Genomic DNA, 15,713 nt, shown 5'->3' on the forward strand with positions numbered 1-15,713 from the left:
GCTGTGATGCAAGAAAAAATATTGTAAAGAAATCTTTTTAAGCAGTTCTCTTTCAGGGTGTCTACCAAGTTGACATTTCCAAATTCCCTGAGTGACTTTGCACATTTCCCTGAGTGATGCAGAACCATGTTTTATGTCAAGGCGGGCTGAAAACATATCGCCTGATTCTGTCACTCTCGAGTAAGCACATGAAAAAAAAAAATAACAAAGCGACTTAATCCAATCTGAATACTAAGGAGTGGTGTTTATTCAAAAAGAGAATAGAAGGCAGGGGTTAGTAAAATGCACAGCAAATAAAGTGTCTTCGAAATAAAATTGCAAATGAAGTCGGACATTCACAAATACGAATAAAAAGGAGATGCACATAGAGGCAAATATATTCGAATATGAGCTATTTCTATCAACTGATAGCAAGCTCAGTGGTATGAGGCCCGAACTCTGTCACAATTGAGATTCTCTCTCAACCACTCGTAAGTCAACCTCAACTGTCCTGACATACTCTCAGCCCAAGCACGACACCTGAGTGTTGTTTCACTGCTTTAACGAGTTTATTTTGGTTTGGATGAGGGACACCTGCATCAGCCAAAACTTTGTTTTTTTGAGCTCAAGCTCCTTCAAAACGGCGACAGCAAGCTTCCTTTCCCGTTTATTCCTCAATGCGTACATCATTTCTGTTCTTGTCCTCCTTCTGTCACTCGTTCGCCTCAAGAACCATTTGAAGCACCTTGGTCAGTTGCACAGTCCACGGCCGATTTTTAGAATTCCCTAGGGGTCGCGTTGGCAAAAAGTTGGAAAAAAAAAATCGTGTCATTTACTGCCCTTAGGGGCTCAAACCGCCACAGGCACGTTCGAAAACGCTCTGAAGGCATGTCGGTACACATATTAGGCATAGCGGCGCACGTACTGTGACAAAAAATACCGGGTGCACGTGTGTATAATTAAGGAATACATACTGTTTTCAGTGGCAATGGCCCCTTCCCACGCTTGTTTTGCTTCACTGCAATACTTTTGCGTATGCTTCACCATGTAACATTTCTGCACAAAGGCGAAGCTAACTTTCGGGAACCGGCATTATGTAACGCGCCGTGTTTTCTAAGTTTCCAAGCCAATAGCGAGGAACCCAAAGGCGGAGTGTGTGTCATTGCTGACAGCAGCTAATTCTTTCAATAAATAACTCGGCACCCAACGGCAAGAAGCTTCATAGCGAACGTCGAAGCAGCTAGGCCTAGAGTTGCCGCAGTGGTGGCAACGGCTGCCAGCGGATCCGTGTGCGAGAGTGCCGGTCGAGGTGGCGAAGTAATTAAAACGGCGGCGGTGGTTCCTTTGATTATTGCCGTTTCGGACCTGCGGTCAGGGCAAAACGTCCGGAAAATTGGAGGGCGAAGAGTTCTTGCGTCCGAAATTTCACACGTTCTGATACGTTGTATCTATGGGGTACGTGGCGGTGCCGCGAAGCCGTCCAAATTATCGGGAATCCGGAAAGTCGGTCGTTGAGTGCACACTGGCAACTCCTCCAGCCGACGACAGGGCGTCAAAGACGATTCATTACGATTCCGGTCAGTTGCTTGAGCCAGCATTACCGCGACTTTCGGCCTTTTCAATAAAATTGCCGCTAATTTTCCCTGATAGAGGCCTAAATTCCCCGAGTTTTCCCTGACTTTTTCCAGACTACTCAAAATCCATGAGAATTCCCGGTTTTCCCGGTTGGTAGACACCCTGTCTTTATCAGTTACATTTCAAAGCAGCACAATTTTCAGCCGGGGGATAGATAACATCCTTTCCAACAATAGAATGATAAAAAAGCGTCAAAAGAAATGTAACATAAGCATAAATGTTATGATAGGCTGCAGTCCTTTAACACAAGATTACAAGCTAAATACAAAGACACAGGTACCAAATTACTGTAAACACTTGATGAATGTCATAGCAGATGTGCCTTAGTTCTCCTTGTTCAGCCAATCGTCCAACTCTTGTTGCCAAGGGATAACCTCAGCATTGCTGAACCATAAGTTGATTTCCCTCTTTGAGCTCTCCAAGGAGTCACTGCCGTGAACAACATTTCTGAAATGAACAGATTTAAGCACACATTAACTACATAATTTGTTAATATCTTAATTCAACTAATATACAATACACTAATACACAGTCACTTTTCCTATTATTTACATGCACAATGACCTGGATTATCAAGGTTGCATCCTGTACAATGAAAGCCTATAAAGCCCTGCTTCAGTACTGTATTTTTACGATTCTTCCGCGCCACTGATTCTAACATGCAGTTATATTACCACCCAAATATAAAAAAAAAATAACATGGTGCTGTTTCTACCACGTACATCAAGTAACAAGACCTGAGTCGAGGCATACCATGTTCAAACAATTTTATGGAACATACAAGAGAGAGAGAGAGAAAATAATGCAGAGAAAGGCAGGGAGGTTAACCAGAGGTAGTTCCAGTTGGCTACCCTGTGCAGGGGGAAGGGTTAAGAGGGATAAAAAGAGAAACAGAGTAGAAGGGGGAGATAGAAAGAAAGGGAGACAAGCAAGCAAGGCATGCAGGCAGGCACACAGCTGAGTCTTATGGGCTAGGAGCTATTGGAGTCCGACAGCACCCCCTTTTCACTGTCTACCGACCACTGAAAGTAATCTCAAGTTCAGTTTAATGCATCAGAAGTGCCACACTCCTTACAAGGCTCGCGCAACCACCGTCTGTGGTAGGGTATACCACGCATCATAGAGCCACCTTGTGAAGTCTGGGAGCGCCGCTTTCTTCACACAGCCCATTCGATGGCCCTGAGGCTAGCTACCTTGCAGTGAACTTTCTTTTTCAGTAAGAATCGGTTGCGTTTCTTATTTTGAGTAGAATTAGCTACGATTGCAACACACATGCAAATTTGAACGCACCTTTTATTAAAAGAAGATGTACATTAGAATCATGCAAATACGGTAATTTGTTTTTTAATGATGTATAAGCCATAAGGACTGTAACAATCTCGGGGCTTGTCAATCGCACTGTCTGTCACAGATTTGTACACATTGCAGAAAAAAAGTAACCGATTACTATTACAATCATTTCAGTCAAAATGTAATTTATTACAATGACTAATTACTGTCCCACAATAATAAATGAGGAATTATTCAAAAGTAATCATGCTTAATTTCCAAGACTGCATAGACTCTCATTTATTCGCTCGGTGCAGTGCTTTATGAGTGAGTCTCAAGATCGTGTCTGCCCAGGAAGGCTGGGGTTATATGAAAAAGAACTTTATTTTTAATTAAAGAAAGAAATTATGCAATTTTACAGGCCGAAAACCACCGTATGATTATGAGGCATGCTGCAGTAGATGATTCCAGATTAATTTTGACCACCTGGGGCTCTTTTACATGCACCTCCAAGTACATACACGAGCATGTTTGCATTTAACCCCCATCAAATGCAACCGCCATGGCCAGAGTCAAATCAGCAACCTCAAGCTAAGCAGTGCAAGGCCGTAGGCACTTGGCTACAACATCAGGTGGTTGTATGGAATATACATTAAATATATAATGTTCATTGTCCTGCTAATGCTGGCATTTATAAAACTAACACTAAAAAATATGTGGAGATGATAATTGGAGAGCACTATGCTTTCTGCACAAGTACACAGTCAGAGAACGAGGGAACACATAAAAAGGCAGCTTCCAGCCAGAGCGTAGCAGACGACGAAGGCGAGACCTCAGCTGACATCACTGGAGCATCATTTGCAGTGCTGCCATCAGTCGCGCACAAGGCTAATAGCTGGACAGCAGCCTATACAGCAGCAATATATGCCAATTTGGCTTTGTCAGCAGCAACAACATTGTGTCAGGAATTGATGACCAACGTAAATCTCTTCACTGCACGCTTCAGCATGTGGAATGGTTTGTCGTAGACAACAGTGAGCAGCCATCAGACAGTGCCATGGCGAACGAAAAAGTGTGCATGTTGCAAGGTCCCAGTTGCCAAATGCCTGGCAAGGGCCTGGTACTGCAGCAGAATGAGGCAGAAGTGAGAAAAGCTGCGCTGAAGAGCAGTGAAGTACCGTAGAAAACAAGGTGACGATGAGCAGAAAAACTCACTTGGCAACAGCAGGGAAAAGACGTCCACAATTTCACTTGCTGAACAGCCAAGAATCACTTTTGGAGAAGAACGAATTTCAAGGAGAACAATTGGAAGACGGTCAGTCCAGCATTCCTGCGACTCGTGTGGAAAGTGCAGCTTTGAGCTGCCATTGAAAGCACTCCACCACACCATTTGCAGAAAGGCAGTAGGCAGTGTTATGTATGTGGCCGATGCCCAGAGGAGCCATGAAAGCAGCTATAAGGGCACATTTAAACTATCTTTCTTGGTTAGTGGTAACAACAATGGGGCAGCTGAAAGGAGTCACCCAGCCACTGACAAATGCAGCTGCAGCAATGGCTGCTGCTGTGTCCGGGATGGGAAATGGCTTGAGACAGTAAGTAAGTGATCGACAGATGTATTTGTGAGCCTACACTACTAAGTATTTGTACAAGCACGCTTGCACATAAATATTAGCCGCTGCATTACAATCTATGTACCAGCACTTGTTCCTTTTTCCTTCATTTATTTGCATACACACACAAGTTTGTTACGTAATTCGTAACACTTTTCCTGTGTCCCATACTTTGCACATGGGAGTACAGAAATGACAACATTCCTAAGGCTCATAAACTAAGGCCAGGGCAGAATACACAACAGACATCATTACCTTATGACAGTGTTGACAATAATGGAATGACTCCAACCAGCCCTTCCTCATCAGTATGCATCACATCTTGTGAGAATGCAAAGGACTCAAAACATTCCGGGACAAGTACCAGCCTGAGGTAGTGATGTCCTTCAGGGACTCGGTCTGGCCATGGTATAATGTTAGAGAAATTTAACTCACTATGGAGCTTTGCCTGCAAAGGTTCCATAGTGAGCCATACTTAGTGCGATCTCCCTTCCCCTTACCCACATCCCAAATAGGCACTAAGCCATCATTTATAGATGGCTTGCGCTGACATTATCCTAGCCGTTATGTTGAAAGACCAGCATGGTGAGAAGCCACATCTGTTGGTGTCTCACGCAACGGTTCTGTCAGTACTGCCATGGCGCTAGAAAAGAGGCCAGCAGCATTCCGATCATGTCTCTATGGCATTGAAACAAGTTAACCACAGCAGAAAATATTATACACTGATGTCATCGTAGCTGCCACGGTAGAGGAACAGCACAATAAGAAGCTGCATTTGTGACATCACAGGCAAGCTACCTTTAATACAGTAGAACCCTGTTGACACGTTTCATAGGAAACCAAACGAAAAGAATAACATGATCCAGGAAAACGTAACATCTGTGAAGTCTTGCAGTAGCACTGCAGATGAAGCAGAAAGCTACTCTCTTAGAAAACTTAATCTGAAATTGAATAGGAAGCTAGCAAACTATTGAAAACCTACTAAATAGAGCTCATTATCGCTGCCTGGAAGTTAAAATTGAGTAAAACACTTTACGGGAACAGCTGTAGCCTGCAATAGCACAAAATGAGCCTTGTGATTTCTACCTGGCACTTGGGTCTAATCTTACTATGATAACAGCCTCTTTTTCAACACTCACAGCTCTTTTTTCGGTTTCCACACATCCGTGAATATCAAAGTAATAGCACTAGGTTTTCAAGGCCACGACAGCATCTGCAAATATGGGTGTTCAGCAGCCCCTTTGGCCTTCATATACACTTGCCTTTCAACACCGTGAGTCATGTAGAGCTTAGTTACCAGCGACAACCTCAACACAGAGATGGCGATTCAACTGCACTACAGAGCAGCTGCGGCAACATGCAGCTGTCAACATAGGTGCTACCAACAGACAATGCCACACCAATGGTGTGTCCTCGCAGTTTTTTGGACATAACAAGCAGGAAGGGAAAGGTAAAAGTGGGAATTTAATAGACATAACCATATGGAAAGTAAGCGAGACCAGTGTTTCAGAGCATAAGAGCCAATAAAGTCACAAGAACATATCAACAAGGTTCTACTGCATGATATTCTCACTCTCCCTCTTGGGCAAAAGGGTCTAATCAACAAGCTTGGACAACAGGCACATACTGGCAGCAGATCATCTGCCGTAATATGAAAGCCCCTCTTAGGCTCAACAAAAAAAATATGACCCCAAAGTCTGCTGGCAGAGACACAGTGCCTGTCATTGTCACTTGCATTACCTATTCTGTGAGGAAACTAAGAGTCGCTGGGTGGGAAGGCTGGGTTGCGGGATGCGGTGGGAACAGGTAGCCGCCGTAGCCACGGTTTATTTAGGCCGGCCAGCCATGGTGCAGCGGGATCTCAGGAGCAGCTGACACCACAGTTGCTAAAGTCGAGCATGCTAGTGTGTTCTATTTTCGTGCTACCTGCATATGAGCCCATTTCTTCACAGGCTTTAGAGGTGATAGTCGCGCCGCTGGCCCCCCTCCTAGTGTGAAGTGCGATTGAGATAAAGTCCAATGGTAAAGTCCAGGTAAAGTGTGCAGATGGTATGGTTGTTGGTAGTGTCGGGTTCATGCAGTCTGGGAGAAATGTACCATGCAGCACCAGCAGCGTAGGTTGCGGGCGCGGCACAGCCACAGTGAAGCCGTAATGTGAAATCGTGACCTGCCGCAGTCTCTCGTAGATGCCCGGGCCTGTAGAATTCAGAGCTTCAACAGTAGACCATCTGGCAGCTTGGGACTTGCCTGGAGATAGCACAAATGTTGGTCACTCACAATGTAGAAGTAGAAGTGACGCTCAAGCTGAAGAAAACAGATGGCAGAGCTGCTTTTGTAAAGCTTTCGTAGGCCATGCATCCACAGAAGGTGTGAGCACAGAACATCGGAAGGCTCGCTTGCTGCTGCTTGCAGTGAAATCTCGAATGCCAATAGCATCAGGATTGCAGCAGTCACTGACTGCATCGCGAAGGTTGTGCAAGAGTGAAATTTACGCATAGGGGAGCCGGTGGGAGAGCTTCTGTATTGGTGATGAGTGAGATGCCCCCGAGCAGAATGTGAACAGCTTGTGGAAATGTTCAAGGAAGGAGAGAGGTGGGCCGTAGAAGAGCCAAAAGTGCTTACGTTTGGCCCAGTGAATTCCTTGGAAAGAGTCATCATGCAGCTGCCTTTAAGCTGGGGAGGATGCTCATGAACTGAGTAGAGGTCTGATGCTGGGGCCGGCGCATTCTGACGATCAGTACGAGTGGACACAGGCAATGTGGGACGACAAGACGCGGAGTGACACGACGGTTCAAATGGCGAGACCTGTTGTGGAATGAGCGCTCGAGTTGACGTAGTGAGCAAGGACGGCTGCCCGTAAGTTCGCATAAAAGTTGGGGCCGGGGGCGACAGCTGGAGCCTGGAATGCAGCCAGAGCTTGAAACCTTGTTGAGAAAGAAGTGGCTATCCAGCTGAATGAACAGATATCCGGCATGCTGATGTAGAATTCCCGAACACCCTACAACCGCGGGATGTCTGCCGGACCGCATGAGGCTACGTCGCTCGCCTTGGTAGAGTCGGTATGCTGACACTGGCATGGCTGGGCTCAGTAGTCCGTGTCACCAATTTGTGGGGGGTGGCGCGAAGAGATAGCCACCATAGCCACGGTTTATTTAAGCTGACCAGCCATGGTGCAGCGGGATCTCGGGAGCAGCCGACACCGCAGCCACTCAGGTTGAGCATGCTAGCGTGTTCTATTCTCACGCTACTTGCCCATCTTCTTTGCCACCGGCTTTGGAAATGATAGTCACGCTGCTACAGGCTCAACAAAAAAAATAAATGCCCCAGAGGTCAGCCGGCAGAGACACATTGCCTGTCATCGCCATGTGTGCTACCTTTTCTGCAAGGAAACAAAGGAGGCCTTTAGTGCACCGACAAAGGAAGAAGAAAGCGATGCTAAGCACTGTTTCCATGAACTCAGCAAACAGGAGAATTTTGACGCCGATAACTTGAAACTGCCGATGAGGTGTGGGCTGGATTTGTTCATCGAGGGAACAACTGCACTGTGCAATGAATTGCTTTCCAGAAGACAGGCCTTTCTGAGCCTCTTATGCCAAGATCATAGCCGACTGGTATAGGCTGACACAATAGGTGGGTGGAAGACCAGGCACCATTTTCTGCAGCCATGTCAGAAGGTTACCGCAAACTGCCTTCAACCAAGCTGAAGCCGCAGGCGGGCTTGAGAAGGTAGAGTGTGTCGGTGAACCAAAGCAACCAGAGGGAACAAGGTTTGAGCCCAAGGCTGCGCAGCACTTGCATTGGCATCTTTGCTGATGAATTTCAATGTTAATTAAATTATGGGGTTTAACATGCCAAAATCACTTTCTGATTATGAGGCACGCCGTAGTGGGGACTCCGGAAATTTCGACCACCTGGGGTTCTTTAACATGCACCTAAATCTAAGTACACGGGTGTTTTCGCATTTCGCCCCCATCGAAATGCAGCCGCCGCGGCCGGGATTCGATCCCGCGACCTCGTGCTCAGCAGCCCAACACCATAACCACTGAGCAACCACAGCGGGTGATAAATTTCTTTGTTGTGGAGAGGGTACTTATTGAGTACCCAAGAAGGAGACAATGGGAGGCGATGAAAAGATAGGCAAGATTTAAGGTGAGAAGATAAAAGATAACAATCTGAGAAGATGGAATAAACATATTGCTACAGACCAGTATTTACGATGACGAGGAGGCCAGTAGTGTGAAGACGACAATGATGATTAGAGGCTAATGCGGGCTGTTGCCTCTTGGCCAAGTGCGTCGTACTTAACAATATTAAATATGTAACCTTCTCCTGCAGTGAGTATCATCTAGGCTATATATGTTCAATGTGCCATGTAGAGTTGAAGAAGAACTACAAGTTAAGTGCCCTTAATGAGAACCAAGCATTGCCTTTCTATGTCTAACCTGAGCCAGATCAGAAACATGGTAGTGATGTCATTTCTGGCTCTGAAAAAAACTGCTTGCCCTCCTCATCACATTACACGCTTACATGCCATGCACACAATGCATGTGCACTCTTGTGTCTCGAAATAAGAGTGCACAGAAAGTGGCATATAAGCCTGTCTTCAGCAGCAGGCCTTATGAGAATGCCTAAACACTCTCCACAAACCTACAAAAAAAGCTCTAACAAAAACTATTTAACAACTGCAGCAATTACTTCCTAAGGTGACAAGAAGGTGGCAGGGAAGATGGGGATGACAGCTGCAAACAGAATTTTGCAAGACAAGAATGTTGCTTTACCTTCCAGTTGCAATTCCATAGTCACCTCTTATGGTACCAGGGTTCGATTTCAAAGGGTCTGTGGCACCAATGATGTCTCGTGCCCTTTTGACAATGTCTTTGCCTTCCCATACCTGGAGAAGAAAATGAAGGTTGCTTTCCTATCCACATCAACTGCCAAACCAGGACTTCTTGACATGCATTGTCGTGAGCATCAAAAAAAATTGTGAGCAGTTTTGTTACACATTATCAATGGCACTACACAGGTTCAGCTACAAATATCATTCACAAAAGCAAAAGAGTGCTATTCATTGTCACACTGCACTGTTTTACAGGTGTCACCAATGTAAAGTGGTCAGGTCAAACAAGTATGAGTCAGTTGCTGTCTTTGCCACATCAACCACTGCACTTCAATGAAGCAACATACTTGTTCATACGTCAGATGGAACATTATATCAAAACCACGTGTAGCATTAGTCATGTCTGTTAGGTCCTGAAATTCTAAAGGGACTGTCTACCACTCACAACATATCATTGGATTGTAGTGGGAATGAGAAGATTGTGTGCCACATTGATAAAAATGAGCATGCTTGTATCCCAAGAAGAAGAAATTCTCTTTTTAATTTGGCTCTGAAAGTGGTGAAAAAATGACATGTGGTGTCGCTCGATGGTAAAACAGTGCTATCAATCTGTGTACCGTCACCTAAGCTAAAATCTGTGCAGGGGTAGCACATGTTGAAAAGTGGCGCTGCCTTCAAGCAGTCGAACAGAGTGGTGTGTTGATGGGTCCTCAAGTAATCTCCTCTTGACATGGTAACTACACGATAGTGCGAGTAGCATTGTGGGAGTGGTACAAGGGTCGCTGTCCTTTTCAGGATGTTCAAAATGCGTTGCATATTCAGGCATGCCGGCATCGTCACAACACCAGTGTAGGCATTCCATACCACATTGTGCCTGCTTAACTATCAAACTTGGATTGGATTGACTACTCAGACTGTGCCTGTAGGAAACACATTATATATCTAGGTGACAAAGGAAATTATGAGTTGTGCAATCGATTACCATAATATCCCAAGAGATGCCCGACCCCTGTTTGGTATGATTTGCTATCTTTTCGGAAGCACAGAAAGATAGCCCACTTGTAATCCCATTGCCGTGGGGGGCGGCACTGCTGCCACTGCCACCAATGGTGACCATATCAGAAAAGGGATAAGTTAGCTACTACTGGAGATAAAGAACAATACTGACTGGGAATGACAGTCATCTTCTGTTCATCCACCTTTGCTGCAATGGTTACCTTGGCAGAAGCTAGGACCACAGGCGATAAGTGAACAATGCTGAGCAATTGCCAAGCATAAAAAACTTGGTCACTTCATCTTTTGTCGTAGAGCAGCAAGGACGTCAGGATGCGACAGAGCTTCATGATTGAAGAGAAAGTGGAGGCGGTCCAATGGCGGCAGAAGACCGGCAGCAATGTGAGCCAAGAAGACCACAAGCAAGTCAAGAAATCGAACTCAACCTACGCAACTCTACTTCAGCAATTCCACAGAAAAGAAAGATTAAAGCACTACATGAACAATGGAAGGCCCATAATTTCTTAGGAGGTTGATCATGGACTCTTCCAGTTCGTCCAAGAAAAAAGAGCAGCAGGAAGGGTCGTAAGTAACTGTCTGCACATAGAGAAAGCACTGAAGCTTGCATCGGAAGTGAAGTGGAAAACTTCAACACCTCTCAGCAGTACCTATCTCGGTGAACACGGCGTGCAGTACCTACTCAGCAATGCCAGTTGGCGGAAATCTTCCGCTTTCACTTCCTTGCTGACTACGTCTGACCATGTACATGATGAGGTCATTGACATTTTGTTCGACCGTGGCAGTGACTTTTCTTGAAGGTTTAGAGGAACACTGAACAAGAGCATGTAAACAAACTTTCACACACTTTGGCTACAATGTGTTTTGTTTTGCTTTTTTCAATTTTTCTTCGTGGTACACCAAAAGTTAGCCCATACAGTTAGCCCATGGGCATCAATACACAGTTTCAAAAGGAGACTAAGTATATTTACTTTTAAACGCTTTCCAGAAATTTCTACTCACTTCCCAGAGAAACCATGGCACATTTAGACACTTCGAATGGTAGGCTTTTTATTGTGCAACAAAATAAGAGGTAGTAATAACAAAAACTGTAGACAGACACTTTAAAAGTTGCACAATGGCAGTAATGTAGGAGTTAAAACACGTTTGATGACGTAAGACACCTGTTCACACTTCAGATGGAATAGCCTAGCAGAACAATGTGTAGACATTAGTCATGTCTGTTAGCTAGGTCTTGACTTTTAAAGGTTGCAGAATGGTAGCAATGCAAGAGTTAAAAACACTTGGATGCACAACACAAGATTCAAACATTTGTTTCATGTACTTATCTGAAAATACAAAGGACATATGTAAAATTGTCTGCGACAGACATCCGACAGCACTGCATTGATGGATGGTGCGCGGGCAGAGCAATCGCCGGCAACATTTGCAAGGCGAGGTTCACCTGCAGGAAGCAACACTTCCCCTTTTTCTATGAACCCCCAAGATTTAAACTAGTAGCTAACGATGGGTTGCTAGAAAAAAGAATGTGGTTAAATGCTTTAGCAGACTTTAGCAATTCCTCTGACTCTGAACTCGTTTACCGCAACTGCAGTAGGCTCATACAGCGGACGCTTCAGAACCAGATCCTTGTGATGCACACAGCATCGTCCTTATCCAGCATTTCCTGTTGTGTCCTCCAAATTACATGCAAGTTTTCATCACTCCCAGAGTGTGTGTGCTACATAAAAGCCCCACAAAAATTACCAAGCCCCAAAGCTGCATGATAACTGAGTGGTTAGCATCTCCCAACTGCAAATTGCCATGGGAATCTGAGTTCAAATCCCAGCAGCAATGATGGCCAAAGATCTCCTTTTCCTTGCACTATGGCTAAGGTGAAGCTTAGAATAAGAATTGCTGAGTGAAGTGTATGCTATTGGGGGCTAAAAGTAGATGGTAGATAAAACTTCCTTTTAACTCTCATTGCCTAACCACTTTCCATCTAAGCCTTATGAGTGCACCCATCGTAGAAAGTTAGGTTTTCACTACAGTGGCAAAGTTTGACCATACAAACGTATTCTTAATCAGCAGTATTTAACATTCCACAACAAAGAATGCATATATTTCATCTGACCATGCATCCCACTTAAGATTATCAGGATCACACACTCAATGAGAATTTCAAGAACAAATTTGAATACACTAACATTAAATAATATTTTGTACATCTTACCATGATTACAATAGGACCCATCTGCATGTACTTTATGAGAGCAGGAAAAAACGGACGTTGAGAGAGCTCTTCATAGTGCTTTTTTAAGGTTTCTTCTGTTGCCTGCAAATGCGAAAACAAGTTAATAATTGAATGGGCAAAACAACTTCTGTTTTAGGCGTCCAAAAAGCTGGCAATTATGAGCATAGTAGTTGTTGCTAAGACAGCGGTAGACTTATTTCCATCATGAGAATGAATTCTCAGGATGACACCAGTTTGGAGATATTATTTCCCAAACTTTGCAGGAAAATGCATTGCCATTCCAGTTACTATTGCGCTTCAATGCATAAAACAATGTTTTGTTATGAAAGTAACTGGAGTGTCAATGCATTTCTTCGCAAAGTTCAGGAATCATCTCAAAAGTGGTGTCGTCCTGAGAATTAGTTCAGAGTGGATTCACCTAGCGAACTCCATGGCTAGAATTTGTAAATTGGAATATGGGCCATAAGGCAACTAGTTACAAACTTGATAAGTGAACTTTTGTTCATTAGTCAATTATGCATTTCAATTTTTTGTGCAAGTGATGTTCGCCTCTTCGAGTAGACCAGCTCATGAACTAGAATTGTACTATCTGCACAGGCAGCCTTTAAAAATTTTTCAAAGTGTTCGTTGAAACACCTGGTGTATATCCATACGAGGGCCCCCTCATATGGACTCATGGACTGAAGAGAGACTTTAAGCTCTGGCTAATATGAATTCTGTTCATGTGTAGTGTCAAGAAAGGATTCCTCAAAAATGATACCGAAGAATTTAAAAACATACCCACTCTATCATGCAGCTTAAGTTAATACATATATCGGTACTACCTGATTTATTTCTAGGCTTAAAGATAATGAATTTAGTTTTTTCTACATTTAAATGAGGTTGATTTAAACTTGCCAAGTTAATAATTTATTTATATATTAATTAACTGTTCATTTCACCTAAGTTACAGCCAGAAAGAAACAAGCTTGTGTTGTCAGCGTTGAGAATGATGTCAGGGGTAAGTGGAATGTTAACGATGTCATTTATGCACAAAATGAAAAGCGGCGGACCCAGAATAAAACCTTGAGGGACACCAAACAATATTTTCTTCATGTGAGATTGAAAAGTGTGAACACATGTATACAGCAGCCTGCCAGGCAAGTAGCTTTGAATCAAGTTTAACGCATTACCTCAAAAACAAAAAGTGGAAGTTTATGGAGCAAACTATTATGTCTATTATGTTACTATGTCTATTGAATCAAAGGCCTTGCTAAAATCTAAAGAAAGCCCTATATATAGAACCTATTATCAAATTCAGCAGCACCCTCTCAGGTTACTTCTCACGGAAACCACATTGTTCTTCAACAAATGCTTATTGTTCATCAAGAAACCTGGCCAACCTTCTTTTTACAAGTTCTAAATCTTTAGAAAAAATGGGAAGAGAGAGATGGGTCTCAAATAATCTATGTCCTTAACAGAGCGACCTTTACGAAGTGCCGTCACTCAGGCGATGCAAGCTAGTTCTAAGATCAGTTCTGTTTTTGTGAAATCATAAACAGCTGTTATATTCTTATTCAATGACTTCAGTACTGTGTATACGTCCTGCTCATTACAAGGAGACAGAAAAATAGCATTTGTGCCCTTAAACAGCGAATACTTTTGCGAGTCTGCACTACCATCAAGCATCTGTGAAGCTGCCCCAGCATTTTAAAAAATGGTCATTAAATTTGCCTGCTGAGGAAGCATACCAATACTCAAAATTAAAAAAGTGAGAGTACTCGGACTATTGTTTATATTCTGCCATTAAGGCAGCGGACTGCATTCCATACTTTTTTTTTACGGGGGGGAGGGGGGCACTGTATATAGCAGAAAACTGCGTTGCAGAACATTTCGAGCCTTCTTAAGATCTGAATTCAGCTTATTTAGAATTTTTTACATTCTGGCAGTATCGTTAGGTCCTCCGAATGTATGAAATTGTCAAATAATGAATCTCTTTCTTTGATTCTTTTGACACTATCATTTTGGTTGGTGTTCTTTTAATAGCCTAACAGGATTATTTTGTACTACTCTCTCAAGGCTTTTATGAATACTTGCACTGGTCCAGTTGGTGTTAAGTGAAAGCACTAGTGTAAACCGTAATCGTACCGAACTTCCTTTTTCTTCTTTTTAACGAATTGAGGTAAGCTTAGGGAGTCGGTGGCTAATCAGGTTGCAGCTCCGGTCTCCGTATTTCCCCGCGACGAAAGGGCCCGCCCTTCGCTTTTCTCAATCCGGCCACGGGGTCAAGCAAACAGTTCTTGTCTGGTTCACGTGAACTAAACAAAGCTTCCTTCACGCGAAGAAATGGTGTATCACCACTCCTATCGACATCCTAAACTAGCAACGCATTCCTGTCGCTTTGGTTGTTCTATGAAATCCAATAACTTCGGAACACGTAAATGGATTATCACCAAACGAAAGCACAAGATCTCAACCCACAAACATCGCCCCGATCGTAAGCATGCAAATAAGAACGAGCTGCTCTACTAACCTGAAGGAACTTCATGGCCACTAATTTGAAGCCATTCTTTTCAAACCGGCTGACTACTCTGCCGGTCAGGCCCCTCTGAACGCCGTCCGGCTTCACGATAACGAACGTACGCTCGCGGAAGGCCTGCACCGCGGACGACATGGATGCGTATAGAGAGAGGAGTATTCCAACTACCATTTGGCACGGGTGTCTCTTTTTATTGGCGCTATTTTTACACAATTAAGCGCTCCGATCGAAGGACGGAACACACCACGCGGAAACCGGCGCGGAAGCGTGCGTGCGTGCTCCGTGCGTGCGTGCGAACTGCGCGGAGTAGCGCGGACAGAAAAAGTTCCGACACAACATATAGTGCATAAGTTTCCGCAAAATACGAATACTACAAATCAGTCTTACGTTACAATGTTTATTTTCGTCAATTGCATACTTGGTACAGTCACATAGGCACGCTTAAGCAATAAAATTAAGTTCAATGCAACAAAATTATTCGATCGGATACGGATACGCACGATGTAGCTTATGACCAAGCGTACTTACACGAATCTGCGCCAGATTTAGTAAAACAAGCGCGTTTTGTTGGACCTTTTTAGTTACTATAAACGGAATATTCACGCACGTAAATTAAAAAAC

General features: G+C 43.9%; 1 protein-coding gene across 3 annotated transcripts; it reads right to left on the bottom strand.

Annotated features, from left to right (window-relative positions):
* Window positions 1–214: 214 nt before the first annotated feature.
* LOC135898127 (nucleoside diphosphate kinase-like) lies at window positions 215–15,409 on the bottom strand. 3 transcript variants are annotated; one of them, XR_010563268.2, is made up of 5 exons: window positions 15,087–15,409; window positions 12,554–12,655; window positions 9,272–9,384; window positions 6,591–6,740; window positions 1,835–2,061 (listed from the first exon to the last, which is right to left on the bottom strand). XR_010563268.2 is itself a non-coding variant. In XM_065426874.2 (5 exons), the coding sequence occupies exons 1-4, from the start codon at window positions 15,261–15,263 to the stop codon at window positions 6,707–6,709; spliced, it is 426 nt and encodes a 141-aa protein (XP_065282946.1). In that variant the 5' UTR covers window positions 15,264–15,409; the 3' UTR covers window positions 1,835–2,061; window positions 6,661–6,706. The 3 variants fall into 3 exon arrangements, 2 of the variants coding, with proteins under 2 accessions (XP_065282945.1, XP_065282946.1); XM_065426874.2 differs by having other exon boundaries at window positions 6,661–6,740; XM_065426873.2 differs by lacking the exon at window positions 6,591–6,740 and having other exon boundaries at window positions 215–2,061; window positions 15,087–15,404.
* Window positions 15,410–15,713: the final 304 nt, after the last annotated feature.

Source organism: Dermacentor albipictus, chromosome 3, assembly GCF_038994185.2.
Source record: "Dermacentor albipictus isolate Rhodes 1998 colony chromosome 3, USDA_Dalb.pri_finalv2, whole genome shotgun sequence".
Lineage (NCBI taxonomy): Eukaryota > Metazoa > Arthropoda > Arachnida > Ixodida > Ixodidae > Dermacentor > Dermacentor albipictus.

Coding starts and splice junctions, on each gene's coding strand:
- LOC135898127 (XM_065426873.2), bottom strand. CDS start 15,263: ATGGTAGTTGGAATACTCCTCTCTCTATACGCATCCATGTCGTCCGCG. Junction 9,385..12,553: donor TGGGTCCTATTGTAATCATG/GTAAGATGTACA, acceptor TTTCTTCTCCAG/GTATGGGAAGGCAAAGACAT. Junction 2,062..9,271: donor TATGGAATTGCAACTGGAAG/GTAAAGCAACAT, acceptor TGTTCATTTCAG/AAATGTTGTTCACGGCAGTG.